This window comes from Clytia hemisphaerica, unplaced genomic scaffold (genome assembly GCF_902728285.1).
Source record: "Clytia hemisphaerica strain Z4C2 unplaced genomic scaffold, Clytia hemisphaerica genome assembly, whole genome shotgun sequence".
Lineage (NCBI taxonomy): Eukaryota > Metazoa > Cnidaria > Hydrozoa > Leptothecata > Clytiidae > Clytia > Clytia hemisphaerica.
In genome coordinates this window covers 47,561-66,635 of record NW_027103566.1, presented here as the reverse complement: position 1 = coordinate 66,635, position 19,075 = coordinate 47,561, and the positions used below count along the sequence as shown (strand labels likewise).

The following is a 19,075-nucleotide window of genomic DNA, read 5'->3' as shown; positions in this document are numbered from 1 at the left end:
TGTTTAATCGTCTAGAGTATAAAATTCAAACAAACAAATGGCTCTAGATTTTCATTCAACGAAATATTGAGCAACAATAAAATATTGCCACGATGATATAGCCTCTTATTCCGCCTTTCCGCCCAGGGTGGTTTGTAATTTGTTTTCGCAGAATTGTCGGGAGGGAATATTCTTTCTGCAGTCAATTCCAATACAATTCATATTTACCTTTGTGGTGGCTCTTTTTATTTAAGCAATTTATTTTGATGGAATGAAATATTTATTCGAAAAACGAACCAAAAAAGTGATAAAAGAAAAGAAAACGTGTTCCTTTTTGGCGTGGTATTTATCCCGAATTAAAATGGGTGGAGTTTCGCCCTCGTTTTGTGTCTTTTATCACGAGTCGACTTTTGCTTTGTTTTTATGAGGACACGTGATCAAATAGAACAGAAAATGGGGCCGGAGAGGTGCAGTGGAAAATCAAGATGTCTGATGGAAGAAACCAAAAATAAACTTTTCCTGTTTATTTTATCACATTGTGTTGTCTGGTAATTTCATTTTTACATTTTTTTTTCTTGGAATGTACAAACCATTTTGGCTCCATGGGATGAGCTCTAAAAATAGGGCTGTCATCATGCCAGTAGAAAACTCTCTGACTGTCTGAGTTGCCAATTATTGGCACTCATTTTTGGTATTTTTGGAAGGTTTTAAATTTCATTGTGATGGATGTTTTGCTACCCTATATTGGCAACATTGACTTTGAGGGATAGGTCCTAAGTTCAAAAACTATAAGAATCAGAGAGAGAACATTTAAAAAACTCAAGTGTGTGAGGGCTTTAAAAGAATTTATTATGTCCGGTGTCAGCTCAGGAGAGGTTCTATATTTTTTCCAAAATCAGGAAATTTTCTTTGTATTGTAACATCAGATATCTTTATGACCCACAACCTGGCCAAACACGGGGAATGCCAAGGGTTGTCATGTGCGAGGGATGTGATTGAAAAATCACGATATGTATGTGAGAATTTCCTGATCATGATATGAGAGTATTAAATTTACTTGCATCGCAGCTAAAAATTGAACATGGATGTAATTATAACCTTTTCAGTCCCACAACCACTGCACAACACCCTTTGTTTTTTTTCCAAATGACTACGTAATTCATCCCTGACTTTCTTCATAATTTGTTGTGTGTTTTTTTGGCGTCTGCATATATAAACAAGTAATAACATAATAGTTTACAAAAAACCATTGTGCGGAAACAGGAAGATTAAAAATACACAAATTCGATTTTGCACCGAGTATGCTTTTTAATCTAAATATGAAAAAAATCCATAGTGGAACACACGCGAGTGTCTGGAACGAAGAAGAACAAGTGGCAAAATGATGGTTACACACTTGTTATTTGTTAATCCCATTGGGCGATAGGCGCTTAGGCAGCAGGCGTTCTCAAATTCTATAGTTGCTAACCGTCCTGCATTGAGCAGGACAGTCCCGTATTTAAGCTCTTTGTCCTGAGTTCCGCCGGCATACCTTAGATGTCCCGCATTTTTTGAGAAAACTCAGAAATTCGTAGAACTCTTAGAAAATATATAGAAATGCTACAAAAAATATGTTTCCACAAGCACAAACTCACTTCTTCGTTTTTTCTCTTCGCTCTGTAACGGTCCGTCCGCTCCTTTTGTAAAATTAGCGCTTTTAGAATTGAAGTCTTTGCAGTGTTAATCTTTCGCTAATAGTTAACTCACTTTCCTTTGTGCTTTTTTTTTTATTTTTTTTTATTTTACCCTTGGGATATGGGCCACCCTTTAAGAACATAAATTTCGAAATTTGCGAATCGACCGTTTGCTTTTATTAGGGGTAAAGAGACCCTATGATGTCCTCTGATTTCCAAAAAACCTCAAAATGCTATATCTCAAGTTTTAAAGGAGATAAGAGGACCTTGATTTCTATTTCTATTTGGTTGAGTTGCAGGAGGCTTTGAGGCCTATTTTAACTATATACTTTTTAATGAGCGCCTGTCAGCACCTTGGATTGACTACCCAATTCCCCTCACATGGTATGGGTTGACTCGGGCAAAGGTTCATTCACTTGCCAAGTGAACCGCTGCAAGTGGGAATTGAACCTCAGTCCCCTGTGCAGCAACTAAGGTCAATGACCCTTATACCACAGCGCCTAATCTTGACCCCTCGTTGAATCAAAAATTTCATGGAGAAATCAAGGGAGTTATGACTGGTTATGAGGCTATTTGTGACTTAAAATTGGCATATCTTTTCACTACTTTGGGCCTGATGACGTCACCAAAAAAGAAAAAAATGCAATATCTCGAGTCTGGGGTCGAGGAGACGAATAATGAAAGCTTTACTGCTGTAAATTGTACATAATTGTTAACTTTTGTCAGTGTCTTTGCTATGCAAACAGAGTGAAGGGACGTGAGAGTTATAGGGCATGCGCAACCCCTTTTATATTGATTCTTACTTTTTCGAATCTTTTGAGTTGGAAAGTTGCAAAATTGTCAGAGTCCATCCATTCCATCCTGCGCTTCACCTGCCATTTTTATTTCAATTTTGCATTCACAAGAATTTAATTTCAAAATATAACAGAGATAATATCCAACCCTTTCCTATGAGTTTGTGGGAATGTGTTATTATCTCCCTAGTTATAAAAACAGATACCGCATTTGAAAAAAACGAGTGGCTGTATTGCAAAATCTAAGGACCATAAACACTATAAACACTGCAAAACAGCGGGCTGTTTATTTCCAATTTCCTTTCGATCCTTCTACAATAAAGATACACTGCCTTTCACCATGTTCCATGTAATTGCTTGAAGGGTGAATCCAATGGACAAGATCTCGTCAGAATCATCGTCCTCGGTGTCGTTAGGTGCCTCACCAACTAGGTAGCTGGAGAACGCGTTTGGGATGATGTTCTTCAGGCCAGGGATGTCAGTGATAGTGAACTTGAATGAAAGGGTCTTTTATTATTTGAGGTCTCTCAGACGAGTGTTTGGGATCTCACTCTACTGTAAGATCTGTCGCTGAAGATTTTGAGAAGGAGTTTATTGTCGGTGTTCACAATCAAGTTTTAGCAGGCAAGGGTGAAGTATCTGTTACTGCTGTATGTAGGCAACATATAGACGTGACGTCAGGTATCCCTTGAGACGTCCTTCCATTAGTAATTATTTTCTTTATTCAGAATGCACGGTAATTAGTTTTGATAGTAATTGATTTTTGCGTGCATTCTTTGTACAGTCTTTTCTACATTTGCGTTCTCGTTTTTGATTCGCCCTTTTTTTTCATACTGACTCCTGATTCGTTGATTTATCAGTGACGTTTTTCTGCTCATTTCAGTTTTTGAGACTTACGAATTTTTGAGATGTGAGATGTTTTTTATGTTTTCATGAGTGAGGATCGTCGTGTTGTGGGAGTGAATTTCGACAGTGATTTTAGTGAGTATTTTATTTCCATATAATTTTTGTATATATTCCTAGCCAGCCAGAACCTGTAATTATTTTCCAGTGTTAGGGTTTCCTTTCTGGCATACATGCATTTTCTGGTGGCACATTGCCTTTAATTTTTGACGTGTCTTTTTTGAGGTATTTTTCTCTTTGGGTAGTCTTTGTGCCACCCACGTTTGTTATTTTTTGGAGAGTCTCTCTATTTATCTCAGCCTTTTTGGAGACCATTTTCAAGCAGCAGGCCTTTCATATTTTCGACATAGATATTTGAAGCATTTTGTAGAATTTCTTACCTTTTTCTAATTTATGGCTATTTGTGATTTTTTAGCCTGATTTCTAATGTCAAGAATCGTGTTCTGAAATCCTATCGTCATTCGTCAGCGCCCCTTCGATTTAAGGCCGCTACAGTAAAATCACTTGCCACGACTACCAGGACGACCTTTGATCACTCGACATGTCGTATGTTCCCCCGAAACGCAGTGCCCGACCCACCGAGAAAGGTCGATTGTGGCAGCTGGATGAAAATCAGGGGAAAAGAAGCAAAATTGAACGCAAGCTCCGAAATAAAATGAAGTCCATACAAGAAGCGATAGACGCCGAAAATGAAGAGTTGGCAAGAGCAGAGATGGCAGCCACAGACCTTCTTTTCAAAGACTTTATGGAGCTACATGCAAAGTGCATGATGCTGATGAATGAAGACGCCGAGCTCTTACTGTCAGAGTCGTTTGCTGACAGGGTCAATAGAGACGTTCATAAACTTAAAAGGAAGTTTTACGATTTCATAAATCAGCACCCCGAACCTCAATACGCTGGAGATGAGACCAGCAACAAATCCCTCGAAAGATCGAAAACACCCAGCGAAGTATCAAATTCAAACAGGAGATTGAGCCCACGATCGAGTCGCAGGGCCAGTGCCAAGTCAGGCAGTTCTTCTTCGTGTCAAAAGAAGACCTCATCAGGAAGCCATCAATCACAATACAGTGCTAGACAAGCAGCCCTCGAAGAAAGAGCAAGAGTAGCCGAGTTGGAGATCGAAGAGTCTTTTATACAGTTCCAAGAAGAGGCTCGCAAAAAGGAAAAGCTTTTGACCAAACAAATGGAGCTCGCCAAAGCAAAAGCCAGATTGAGAGTTTTTGAACAAGAGGATGAGGAGGAACGTAGTCAAGCCTTATCTTCGATACCGGTAGAGACAAAGAAATCCCTGGTTGAGAAATATCTTTATAGACAATCGACACCTACGAACTCTAACCCAAATTTTCTTGAGAACTTCAATGATCAGTCCTCCATAGACAACCAACGTGAATCACGTGACCATCAACCTTCACGTGATAATCAACCTTCATATGCTCAACAACTCTCACGTGATCAACAACCTTCACGTGACCAGCAACCTTCACGTGACCAGCAATCTTCACGTGATCAACAACATTCACGTGACCAGCAACCTTCACGTGACCAGCAATCTTCACGTGATCAACAACCTTCACGTGACCAGCAACCTTCACGTGACCAGCAACCTTCACGTGACCAGCAACCTTCATGTAATCAGCAACATCCTCCTAGGAAACCACATCCACCGCGTGGTCCACATCCTACAAGGACCTCCAGAATCCATCGTACTACAGATGATCAACAGATGTCGTCGTGGAGTCAGCACGCTTCTCCTACGTATCCTACAAACAATCAGCCTTCACAGCCCATAGTGCAACAAACGCCAACAGCAAACGAAATGGTATCACTTATTCAAACGTTGCAGCTACCTGACGTTCAAATACAACCCTTCAAAGGAGATCCACTTGAGTTTTGGTTCTTTATGACCACATTTGAAGAATCCGTCGAAAGAAAAACCGCAGATGAATCTACCAGACTCCTTCAGTTGATAAAACACGTCGAAGGTGAACCAAAAGAGCTGATACAGGGGTGTATATATCTAACTCCTGAAACCGGATACAAGGAAGCCAAAAACATCCTCTACGAAAATTATGGAGATAAGTATCGCATCATCAATGAGTACAAGAAGCAACTTCGTTCATGGCAGAAGATCAGACCAAGTGATACAGCCAACATGAAGAAGTTCTACGCGTTCGTCAAGAAGTTCCAAACCACCATCAACAACCAAGGCAGTTCTGACAATCCTGACATCATCCAACTTCTTCATTCAAAGCTTCCAACATTCGTTCAAGACCGTTGGAACCGCAGAGCTCATAAAATTCGCAAATCAAAACGTGAGCCGAACCTCAATCATTGGTTGATGTTGATCGAAGAAGAAATCAGCCTGTTGACCGATCCCCTCTATTCCAGAGGAGCTAACGACTCAGGAACTCAAAGAGAAAGAAAACCAATCAAACAATACCGTGTTGGTACCAACGTCACTTGCCCACAGTGTTCGAAAGCCCACGACTTAGACGAATGTGTGGAATACTTGCAACACCCTGTCCATGAAAGAAGAAAGATCATCTACAAGAAAAAGCTTTGTTTCGGATGCTATGGTCCACTAACTGAGAGTCACACTATAAAGACATGCAAGAAGAAAAGGACATGCAAGATCTGCAACAGAGAACATCCTACTGGACTTCATGGTTTCGTTAGACGAAGAACCCAACCTGACAATCAACGAAATCCATCAGACAGACCAGCAGCTGATGCAACCCCACCAGCTGCAACCCCACCGGCTGAATCAACACCACCAGCCACAACAAACCCATCTGTTGGTAGCAGAAGAACATCATCGGAAGGAGTCGTAGTCAGTCTATGTGTCGTACCAGTCACGCTGCGACACAGCAATCGATCAGTAAACACCTTCGCCCTTCTTGACAGTGGCAGCCAAGCATCGTTTATTCGAGAAGATATCGTTGAAACTCTTCAAGCACCATCTACCAAAACTTCACTGAAGATAAGAACTTTGACAAGTGAACAGACCACCGATTGCAAACATGTCACAAACTTGACGGTCATCAACTTCCATAATGGTGTAAACGTCGATTTGCCATCTTGTTACACTCAAGAGGAGATTCCAATCGACGATGACGAAATACCAACACCAAACAGAATCAACCATTGGCATCATTTGAAACAGTTATGTCCATTCCTTCCACAAGACAACGAGAAAGTGCAAATCGGTATCCTTATCGGTGGTAATTGCCCAGCAGCGTTGGAACCCATCAACGTCATACCCAGCATCGACCAAGGCCCCTACGCCTTCGAGACAAGAATTGGTTGGTGTATCCTTGGGCCTATACCAGGAAGCAAGTCCAATCTTTCGTGCAACAACATTGCAGTTCACGATGTCATCCAACAGAAAGTTGCCAATCACTTCACCTTCGCAACAAAGGTTTCCGACAGCTCACTTTCTAACGATCTTCTGCGAATGTATCAATACGACTTCAATGAACCAGGTGACCCTTGTCTGATACACACTCGTTCTCAAGACGATCTGAAGTTCCTTCAAATTATGAACGAAAATATCGTCAAATCAGAGAGTAACCACTATCAAATCCCTCTTCCATTCAAGAATGCGAATGTCAATCTACATAACAACAGACCACAAGCAGTTCAACGAGCAGAATGGCTAAGGAAGAAGCTACTAAACAATCCAAAGATGCGTTCTGATTACACCGACTTCATGCAGAAACTAATATCGAAAGGTTATGCCCGTCAGACAGACCATCGTGAGGAGGAGGCAGAGCAAGGCAAGATCTGGTACATCCCCCACTTCGGTGTGTATCAAGCCAGCAAACCAGACAAGATTAGAGTCGTCCTTGATTGCTCAGCATCCTATCGTGGTATGTCACTGAACAGAGAGTTGCTACAAGGACCAGATCTGATCAACAAACTTGTCGGTGTCCTGATCCGTTTTCGTCTAGAGCAAGTTGCTGTCATGGCTGACGTAGAAGCTATGTTCTACCAAGTCGACATCCCAGAAGAGCAACACACATTCCAACGATTCCTATGGTGGCCAGATGGAGATCTGCAATCAGATTTCAAAGAATACGTAATGACCACCCACGTCCAAGGAGCCATTTCATCACCAAGCATCGCAAACTTCGCTCTGAAACGATGTGCAAGTGACAATGAAGCAGAGTTCGATCAAGAAACAGCAGACACGCTTCGACAGAACTTCTACGTTGACGACGTACTGAAATCCTATCCAGATGACTCACAAGCTATCAAAGGCATTCGAAAGTCAATCGACATGTGTGCTGCTGGAGGATTCAAGTTAACGAAAGTCGTATCCAATTCAAGAGAAGTTCTGAAGTCAATCAAACCTACAGAACGTGGAAAGAGTATCAAAGAGCTTGATTTGACAACCGACATCCTACCAGTCGACAGAGCCCTCGGTGTACACTGGTGCATCGAAAACGACAGTCTTGGCTTTAGAATCGTATTGAAAGACAAACCAGTGACACGTCGAGGCATTCTATCAACCATCAGCTCAATCTACGATCCTCTGGGTCTTGCAGCACCATTCGTCCTAGAAGGCAAACTTCTGTTACAGAGATTGGTCGTCGAAAAGAAGGATTGGGATGAACCACTTGAAGAGTGCCAAAAGACAGTTTGGGAACGTTGGAGAGCCGAACTACCCAAACTGCAGTCCATATCTGTCAGAAGATGCTATGCTCCACCAAACTTTGGCACCAGAAGCTACTCACTTCACCACTTCTCGGATGGATCGTCGATCGCCTATGGTCAATCCAGCTATCTTCGTGTCGAAAATGATCAAGGAGATATCCAGTGCACTCTTCTTATGGGAAAATCAAGAGTGGCTCCAATCAAGAAGACTACCATCCCTCGTATGGAACTGACAGCTGCTAAAACGTCCACCAAAGTCGCTTGTTTAATTCGAGAAGAGTTACCAGTGTCACTTACCGATGAGTTCTTCTGGACAGACAGTGAAGTCGTACTTGGTTACATTCGAAATGAAACACGACGTTTTCATCTGTTCGTGTCAAATCGAGTCACCACAATTCTCCATCACTCAAGACAAGATCAGTGGAGATACATCGAATCAGAAGACAACGCAGCAGACGACACCACCAGAGGACTCGACATGAAATCGATCTCAAATGACCACCGCTGGTTCAAGGGACCAAAAATCCTTCATCAACCAATGGAAGTGATCAAATCGACGAACAAGTCAATCACATTGGATCCCGAAGACCCCGAAGTCAAGGCCAATCGCATTTCCATCACTCCTACGACAGAAAAATTTATCGACAGATTGGCTAGTATAACCAATAGTTGGCAGAAACTTAAACGTATCCTCTGCATCATCCTTCGTTACAAGCCAAACCTACGAGCAGAAAATCTCGCCTTCGCTGAGACGAAACTGATACAACTTTCACAAAGTCAATTACTACGAAGAAATTGAGTGTCTCAACACCAACAAACCCATTCCAAGATCGTCATCAATTATCAAACTTGACCCATTCTTAGACGAAAACAGGATCCTACGTGTCGGTGGCAGGTTATCCAATAATTTACTACTTGACAACAACCTGAAGCATCCAATCATCCTCAGCAAAAGAAGCAAGTTCTCCCTTATGATCGCCCAACATTGTCATTCTCTCGTTCACCATGCAGGACGAGGTATCACCATCAACGAGATCAGATCGAGAGGCTACTGGATCACCAACATCAACTCAGTCGTTCGTACTCTCATCGCAAAATGTGTTCAATGTCGCAAGCTACGTGGTACAGCAACTCCTCAAAAGATGTCTGATCTACCATCTGAGAGATTTGACGAAAGCCCTCCTTTCACAGTGTGTGGTGTAGACTACTTCGGACCCTTCATCATCAAAGAAAAAAGGAAAGAACTTAAACGTTATGGATCCCTTTTTACTTGCTTCGCTTCTCGAGCAGTCCACATTGAAGTCAGCCACTCCCTTGAAACTGATTCCTTCATTCAGTCCCTCAGAAGATTCATCGCTCGACGTGGAAACATTCGTACTATGCACTCCGACAATGGCACCAACTTCGTAGGAGCAGCAAATGAGCTTAGGAACGCTGTCCTTGAGCTTGATGATGATAAGATCAATCGATTTCTGAATCTACAAGGAGGAGATTGGATCAGATGGAAGAGGAACCCACCTTTAGCAAGTCATTTTGGAGGTGTGTGGGAAAGACAGATCAGGTCTGTAAGATCCATTCTCAATTCATTGCTATCAACTCATGGTCACAGTCTCGACGATGAATCCTTTCGTACCTTTATGTGTGAAGCAGAAGCAGTCATAAACTCCAGACCGTTGACAACTGAAACGTTGAGCGATCCATCAAGTCCACTACCTTTGTCACCCTCCAACTTACTCACCATGAAATCGAACGTCGTCGCTCCACCACCTGGCGAGTTCAAATCAGCAGGAGTCTTCACTCGTAAACGATGGCGTCGAGTCCAACATTTACTGAACGAGTTTTGGTCGAGATGGCGCAAAGAGTACTGCCAAAACATCCAACAACGTTCCAAGTGGTTAAAAGAAAGACGTTCGTTCAAAGTCGGTGATGTCGCCCTGTTGACAGACGCGTCCGATATTCGAAATGAGTGGAGATTATGTATGATCGACGAAGTCATAACAGGTACCGATGGAAATGTCAGACAAGTCGTAGTCCGGATGGCCGATGGATCTCTGTTTAAACGTCCAGTATCGAAACTGGTATTGTTGGTTGAAGGAGATTCCCCGCCGATGAGCCTTATATAATTGAATGAAATTTAATTGTGATGATTTTGATGTTTTATTTCGAGATGATATGAAAGGATATCTCGAGGGGAGCCAAATGTTACTGCTGTATGTAGGCAACATATAGACGTGACGTCAGGTATCCCTTGAGACGTCCTTCCATTAGTAATTATTATTATTATTATTATTTAGTCACTCGATCATGAACCCCAATGTGGATTCCGTCCAGGCCGAGGGTGTGTCGATGGCATCTTTACAGTTAAGATGGCCATGAAGAAAAGAAGGGAACATGGCTTGGAAACCTGGATCCTCTTTCTCGATCTTGTCAAGGCCTTCGACCGAGTGCCGCGCGAGCTACTCTGGGAAGTTTTGGACATCTTTGGTGTACCTGCAAAGTTAATTCGGCTTTTGAAAGCTCTCCATGCCAATGTTGAAGTAAAGTTTGTCGTTAACGATATTACCAAAAGAATCGATAGTATCATCGGTGTTAAGCAGGGTGACATATTGGGGCCACTTCTTTTTATCTTCTACCTCGCTGCTGTTATGATAACGTGGCGAACTACTCACCCAAGGGAAGTTTCCATCTTTTGTACCAAAATGGATGACACTCTAACTGGTCGAAACCCTTCAACTAAAAATTGTGAACAGTTCGCTTTACCTGATTCAGAGTACGCCGATGACACTGGAGTCCTATTCACCTCCAGAGAATCTGTCGAAATATATTTACCGTTATTGATTCGGCACTTCTTGAAATTTGGTCTTGAAGTACACGTTGGTACTCAGGAAAAGAGTTCAAAATCAGAAATCTTATTTGTCGCTGCTCCTAATCGTGTTTACGCCGACCCAGCATCGTTCGATAATTCTGACTTAACCGATGTTAGAATTAGTGATGAAACATTCATACCAATTGTTAAAAGTTTTTGTTATTTGGGTTCCATGCTCACTACCGATTGTAGAGATATGTTAGATGTTGAATCGAGAATCAAGGTTGCTAGTAGTGCATTTGGTGCATTGAAAAATTGTATATTTACCTCAACAAGTATTTCGTTTGGTGTCAAAAAGTCAGTCTATGAATCTCTTATACTGGCAATCTTATTGTATGGAGCTGAGCATTGGTGTTTGACCGAAGCTACTTTTCGAAAGTTACGTGGATTTCATGCGAGATGTGTTCGTACCATGTGTCGTTTGAATTTGAAACATACGAGAATCCATAGGATATCTACTACAGATCTCTTAAATCGAACTGGATTACTCGCTATTGACATTTATGTCATACGCCGGCAACTTCGTTGGCTAGGGCATGTTGCTCGAATGTCTTCTGACCGTCTTCCTCGTAAAATGTTAACGTGTTGGGTTAATGAAAAGCGCCCTCGCGGAGCGCCTGATTTTACCTATGGTCGTGGTATTTACAAAAGTTTAAAGAAAGTCGATGTTTTGAAATGTGAATGGTATGGGAAAGCTCTTGATCGTGTTGAATGGAGAAAAATTATTTATAATTTTAAATAGGCTATATTATTTTGCACTTAATGTTTTCGTTTTTACTATACTTTTTTATTTGTCATAGCGCTGTGAACCCTAAGTTAAGTTAGGGCCTATTCCCTGTGCCAAGGGAAGGTTCACCTCCTCCTCCTCCTCCTCCTCCTCCTCCTCCTCCTCCTCCTCCTTCTTTATTCAGAATGCACGGTAATTAGTTTTGATAGTAATTGATTTTTGCGTGCATTCTTTGTACAGTCTTTTCTACATTTGCGTTCTCGTTTTTGATTCGCCCTTTTTTTCATACTGACTCCTGATTCGTTGATTTATCAGTGACGTTTTTCTGCTCATTTCAGTTTTTGAGACTTACGAATTTTTGAGATGTGAGATGTTTTTTATGTTTTCATGAGTGAGGATCGTCGTGTTGTGGGAGTGAATTTCGACAGTGATTTTAGTGAGTATTTTATTTCCATATAATTTTTGTATATATTCCTAGCCAGCCAGAACCTGTAATATTTTCAGTGTTAGGGTTTCCTTTCTGGCATACATGCATTTTCTGGTGGCACATTGCCTTTAATTTTTGACGTGTCTTTTTTGAGGTATTTTTCTCTTTGGGTAGTCTTTGTGCCACCCACGTTTGTTATTTTTTGGAGAGTCTCTCTATTTATCTCAGCCTTTTTGGAGACCATTTTCAAGCAGCAGGCCTTTCATATTTTCGACATAGATATTTGAAGCATTTTGTAGAATTTCTTACCTTTTTCTAATTTATGGCTATTTGTGATTTTTTAGCCTGATTTCTAATGTCAAGAATCGTGTTCTGAAATCCTATCGTCATTCGTCAGCGCCCCTTCGATTTAAGGCCGCTACAGTATCTGTCTTTTCCAGTGTGTCATCAACCGCTAATGCTTCGCCCAACTATAGGGTAGTAACTGGATTCAGATTTGTTGGTGCACCTTCTGCCAGTTAGTGTGATCTTGCACCCATCATGACGGCAACCAGGTTTTAGCAACCCTGTATTAGTATCGCTTCTGTAGGAGCCAGTACTCCTTTCTTTGACCAATCAGTAGCTAGACAGATTGGCTTGATGCTGTCCAGGGCTATTTCAAAGCCAGCAAATGTGACACAATCTTGAACTAATACGACTTTCTCAGGATTTAGTGTGACACCATTTTTTCCCAATAAATCCAAGTATTCAACAGCTTGATGGAAACTAGCTTCAATGTCGTTTGTCCAGAGTAGTGAGTCATCGATGAATTTGGTCTTGTCTGGGACATCTGAGACTATCATTCAGTCTTCTGGTATATTGTCACCAGAAGTAATTAGCCTTGGGGTGCGACCTTGTATCTGTATCTTCCTCATTGAGGGTAATGAAGGTGGTCAGATGCTGATCGTCTCGTTCAAGGGGGATGTTGTGGTGGCCATTCCAGCAGTCAAAGACAGTCTTTTTTTTCCCGGAGGGAGCAAGACAGGCCTGGTGGAATGGTGACATCGTGTGATTGGTCTCCTTGGTGGCATTTGCATCAAGCACTGGAAGTCAACAGTTCTCCAAGGTGTGCCATATCCTTCTTTGCACCGACCACCATTTTATGGCACCAGGTAATAGATTCCCGGACTGGGACAGGCTCTATTACCCTTAGCTTTCAATCCAGCTTTAGCATCTTCTTGCCAATGCAAAGACAACAAGGAGTGTGGTATGTTTTTGGTGTTGCTGATGGGTCGATCATCAGGTGAAGTGGCTTGGTGTGTACTATTGATGGCTAATGTGTTGAAGGTGCTGGAACGGTAATAGTTGATGAGCCTGTGGGCTTATACCTGTTTTCTTCAGTTGCTGGGAAGGGAAACTTTTTAGGTTTTGGTGATGGCAGCTCCCTCTTCAGACAATCGCAGTCAGTGCACTCTTTGGGAGTTGGGATGATGTGATGGATACTTCTGAAGTAGGATCAGGTGAGCTTGTCCGTCCTCCATCTTCTGCCTCTCGGATTATACCAACTTTACCAATTGTGGGAAAAGTGCTTGATATGATCCCAAGTTTGACACACAATTGTTTGCTGAGGAAGAATCTGTAAGTTACTTCATTTGCGTAAGCCACTTGTCTTGCCTCTTTGGTGTCACCGTTAGCTAAATGTCCCCTGATGTGGAGGATGGCAGCTCCAAGGATTGGCATAGAGTTGTTGTTGGCTGCCTTGATTTTCATTATTGCTGGTATCAGGTCTTCTTCTCTGAGGTCAAGTCTTTGTAGTTGTTTGGCACTAATGACACAACTCTGACATCCTGTATCAGCTATTGCTTCTAATGTTTTTGTTATGTACTTTGTTGTAAGTGTTCCTCCAGAAAGGCAAGTTAGATCCTTTCTTAGCTCGTCATCACAGCATTTTGTATGACCTATTCTGGGCAAGTGATCTTGCTATCGAACTATGAAGTAAGACCAATCTTCACTGGAACTGCCAGTTGTTATCGTAGGACAATAACAGCTTTTGACTACGATTAATTAAAATTGCAAATAATATTTGCCACAAAATTCCATTATTACAAAATTACAAAAAAAAATTACAAAATACAGTCATGTATTAAAAATAGCGAGAAAGAGTGATGTAGGGTGTTAGTTGCATGGACTTCTTTAAAAAAGGATATCCAGTCAGTGTTTTTTACTGTTAGACATTAACTTGTGTAAACATCCAGAAAGTTTTCCCACATGTAAATTTCAACCATATATTTTGTAATTTTAACCAAGATCACTTAATTAATAGCGCGCAAATAAGTTATTTCAGAGTTTTATAAATGGGACTCGTGACTCTTCCTTACAGCCACTTGTTTCAAATTAACGGTTAGTTATTGAAAATTTTCCTTCAGAGATTGGTGTTTATTCGATGGGGTTTTTGAAAAACGGGGTGTTTATTAGAAGTAATATGGTATATGCAATTTTGTGTTTTAAAGTTTAAACTAATATATACCTAAGTCAGGGAGAACCTGTGCAGACATGGCCAAGTGGGTATAAAAAATCTAAAATAATTTTCTTCATATTTTATAGAAAACTTGAGTTATGGCAGAAGCTGAGCGCAGTGGAGTTTATGATCCTGGTATGTTGATATTTTATATAAGAATGCTTGATTATTGTGTCTGGTTATCCAACCTACCTTATTACACAAAAATAAATAGACATGTAATTAACACGAATTAAGAAATTTCGTGTTTATTGGAACCAGCCGCGGTGTCCTTGAAAAAGCAAATAAAAAAGCAATAAAATTATTTTTTGCGTGTTAATTTCAAGGCTGTTAATTATGTGTCTACTTATTTTCGTGTAATAAGGTAATGTATAATGTAATGAAGTGCGAAATTCGTTTCGTAAACATTTCTTGATTTTTTATGGATTCTTCTAGCCAATGCCATCCTTGGTCGAAAGATCTCATATCCATCAAGTGTTGATGAACAACTTGTCCAATATGTTTTGCGAGAACAACAGAACGGAGTGCTGGTCCAACCTGATATGATTCGAAAAGAGGCTAAACACCTGATCACACCTTACTGTCATGATTTTAAAGCATCAACAGGGTGGCTGGATAAATTTCTATCACGTAACAAACTGTCGTTGTACCCACCTAAAGGTTGGTTATATCTTTTGTATTTTATTTATTTTACTGATTTTCATGCATTTCGACCGAGTGTAAAGATATGATTCTTTGACGACGGTGTGCAGGGTCGTATTTTCAATTCCCGGAGGGCTCATGTCAAGTATTCCAAAATGTTACTTGGTGCCGCTCTACTTAATGCTCAGCAAAAAGCAATTAAAGAGGAGAATTAAAGGTTCGAGAGTAAATGGATCAATGCAGGGAGAACCTTTAGGTAGATCACTCGAAAGAGAAGCTCTTGGGTCACAGACTTATTTGGTTTTAGATCACATAAAAGGCAATATGCCAAAGATCATTTGACAATGATGATGATATATAATAACGAGTCCTATTTACTTTTCAGAGAAACCTGTACAAATGGCATCGCGAGAAAGACAATTTGAAAAGGTATTTTAAATCATTAAACTGGCCTGTTGAGAATCACTTCCCAAACTGATTTATAATTTTACAGGCTATGTTGTTAAGAGGTTAGTCAGTTAATAAGTTGGTCGGCAAAAAAAACAATCTTTATTTCTTCTGAGATTTAGCTTAAGCTGAAATGGCAACAAATTAGTGAATTTCAATAGATTAAACTAGACGGTTCCCGTCGTCGCAAACGCCGGTTAAATCTTCAATTGTGAGAGTTTCTTCAGTAAGTTTGAAAGCGATTTCATTTTAATTGAAAACGGGAACTTATTGAGCAGTAAAACGCCAAATGGAGAGCATCAATATATCATCAGTGTATAAGAATGGAAAATATATAAAGAATGTTGCTGTATTTACGAATTTAAGGTCGACATGACGCGCCTTAAAAGACCAAATAATAACTGCATTTTCGAAAGACAAAAAGATTTCGTGTTTTAAAACTGCACGCAATCCCTCTTTTATACTCGAATCAACCCCCTGGCAATTTGAGAAATTTTTCATAAACTCGCCTAGGAGTAGATAAGCTGAACGCATCATAAGCCCTTTGGATAGTAAAGGGGAAACTATAGACTGAATAAATCCCAAAGAACAAAGAATTACCACTTAAAATGGTTTAAAACTAAAGATATGACAAGTTTTTTGTTTTTGTTTTTGTTTTGTTACGTCTTCACCTCTCTACCGAGATCGTCACCGCGCCAACTATGTATATGCAAGGAATAGAGTAAATCGAATGCTGGTGAAGGCACATCGGGAATATGAGAAGAGTATCTATGACAAATCCAAAGAGAAACCCAAGATCTTTTGGTCTCACGTAAGAAGTAAACTCAAATCAACAAGTGGAGTTTCGCCACTTCTCCAGAACCCTGATGATAAATCGTCTCTTAAACATGACGACCACACGAGAAGGCAAACATCTTGCAAAAGCAGTTTTGTAGTGTCTTTACTGATGAGCCAGAGGGTGAATTACCAGATTTCCCTGCACGAACAGAAAAGAAGATTAGTGATCTACTCGTCACCGAGGAGATGATGAAGAAAAGATAAAACTGATTGACACCAACAAATCCTTTGGTCTAGATGAAATTCATCCCAAAATGTTGGTAGAATTGGTCGACCACGTAGCCGAGCCTTTGGCGATCATAATGAATAAAACCTTGTCGTGTTGAATCATACCGAAAGAATGGAAGATGGCTTACGTTTCACCAATTTACAAGAACAAGGGCGCTCAAAATCTAGCAATAAACTATAGACCAGTCAGCCTGACATCAGTTGTTTGTAAATTGATGGAATCATTTCTTAGGAGGCATATCATGAATCATCTACAAGATCAAAAACTATTGTCAAATAAACAATACGGCTTCATCAGTCACCGATCAACAGTTACTCAACTCCTGAACTACTTGAATAAGTGCTGCGAAAGCATTGCTAATGGTAAAGTAGTTGATACGATATATTTCGATTTTGGTAAAGCCTTCGATACTGTTCCTTACCGTCGCTTGCTGAAGAAAGTTGAAGTATATGGAATATGGATACGATGGATAGAGTCTTTCTTGACAGACAGAAAGCAACTCGTAAAGGTCGATCAAGCTCGATCAAGTACAAACTCCGTTGTAAGTGGTATTCCTCAAGGAAGTGTCCTTGGCCCACTTCTCTTTGTTATCTATATCAATGACCTCCCGGACAACGTCATCTCATCTATTTTCCTATTTGCCGATGATACGAAGATAGTCAAAGAGATCAACTCATTCGAGGATTCTTTGACAATCCAACAGGACATCAATGAACTGGAAAATTGGTCGAGAAAATGGCTTATAAAATTCCATCCAGATATATGCCATGTACTAACTCTCGGGAAATTCGAGAACATCATCCATGCACATCCATACTCGTTAGATGGAAACCAACTTGAACCCGTTTCCCTTGAAAAGGATCTAGGTGTGATGATCGACTCCGATATTACCTTTGAAGAGCACATATCGAAACAGGTCAAGAAAGCAAACTCAATTCTCGGTGTGATCAGAAGAGGCTTCGAGGAATTATGTCCCAGGACACTTTACACACTTTGTTCGACCTCATCTGGAATATGCTCAATCGGTATGGTCACCTAGATTGCGTAAGCAAGTCAACCTACTTGAAGGGGTTCAAAGGCGTGCGGCAAGAATGGTACGTCGTCTACGAAATTTAACATACGAGCAGCGCCTGCGAAAACTGGACTTACGATCTCTTGAATTTAGGAGACAATTTGGCGACATGGTTCAAATATACAAACACCTTCAATTCCGACAAAAATACCATCGTCAAAAAGTTTTCTCGCCGAACTCGTCCCCATCGTAAACATGATTACGAATTGATCCCTAATTTCTCAGATGATGGATTAAGGGGTGTGCAAACAAAATCATTTTATTATAGATGCATACCGGCGTGGAACCAGCTCCCAAAAAATGTTGTTAATGCTAAGTCAATCAAAGCATTTAAAGAAGAACTGACTCAGGCATGGATAAAGCACCCGCTACGTTACGATTCAAGATCACTTTTGTAATCATTATGTAGATAGACCGGTTTAGAGGCCCTAGTGTGCCTGGACTGTAAATCCTTTAATAAATAAATAAATAAATTTGGGCTCTAAAAGGTGTCATCGAATGTGTAATAAACTTTTCACTCTACTGTAACTATTTCTCCATTGACCAAATATATTCTCATGATGATTTCCGATCCAATGAGGGTTCAATCATTGCTTAAATCCTTCTCAAACTCTAGATATTGTATTTTTCAGTTTTTGATGACGTTATTGGACCTAAGATGCCTCAATTTGAATATATTTAATTTCAAAAGTCTCTATATATACCCACTCTTACCCCTCCCAACTTATTCTCCATTAAATTTCCGATCCAATGAGGGGTCAACCATTCCTTTCGAATCTCAAGATATCGCATTTTTCCTGTTTTGATGACGTCATCAAGTGAAAACGCCTGAAAAATCAGCCAAATTTCCAAGCCTTTTTCAAGCCTCATAACCCCTCCCATCTTATTCCCCATAGAATTCTTGATCCAATGAGGGGTCAACGACCTCCCAACTTCTTTTCAAACTCGAGATCTCGCATTTTGAAGTTTTTCCCAAACCTGTGACGTCATTGGGTCCCGTTACCCCTAATGTTGTCAACGGTCAATTCACGAATTTTAGAATTTTTGTGGTCGACGGATAGCTTATGCCCCAAGGGTCCTAAAAAAACAAAAAACATCAATTGTTTCCACGGAAAAATGGGTTTTTAAATTTGCGAAAGATTTGCACTGCGACGACTTCTTCAAAAATTTTCATAGATTACCTATATCCGTATACTACCGAGTTTATGTATTCGAGATAAATCGAGGGGGACGGTATAAAGCAAAGCTGACAAGGGGCCGAAATCGCCGTCCACTTTGCTCGACGACGGTAAAAACACCAAGATACCGTCGTCTATTTAGGTGAGC

The 19,075-nt window shown here is 40.6% G+C and overlaps 3 protein-coding genes across 4 annotated transcripts in view; all 3 read left to right on the top strand.

Moving 5' to 3' along the window:
* The window catches only part of LOC136800980 (nuclear factor of activated T-cells 5-like), a 131,482-nt gene that overhangs the window by 104,420 nt on the left and 7,987 nt on the right, over positions 1-19,075 (top strand). Inside the window, exons 2-5 of one of the 2 annotated variants that reach the window (XM_067057594.1) lie at positions 467-527; positions 14,609-14,657; positions 14,958-15,182; positions 15,550-15,593. In XM_067057594.1, coding sequence (XP_066913695.1) covers positions 14,621-14,657; positions 14,958-15,182; positions 15,550-15,593 — 306 coding nt within the window. In that variant the 5' untranslated portion in view covers positions 467-527; positions 14,609-14,620. Of the gene's footprint in view, positions 1-422; positions 528-14,608; positions 14,658-14,957; positions 15,183-15,549; positions 15,594-19,075 lie in introns of those variants that run through there. The other variant, XM_067057593.1, reaches the window with a different exon arrangement.
* On the top strand, positions 3,891-8,804 carry LOC136801044 (uncharacterized). The gene has a single exon (XM_067057672.1). It carries the CDS (start codon positions 3,891-3,893, stop codon positions 8,802-8,804), a length of 4,914 nt encoding a protein of 1,637 aa, XP_066913773.1.
* LOC136801043 (uncharacterized) lies at positions 8,977-10,128 on the top strand. The gene has a single exon (XM_067057671.1). The coding sequence runs from the start codon at positions 8,977-8,979 to the stop codon at positions 10,126-10,128; it is 1,152 nt and encodes a 383-aa protein (XP_066913772.1).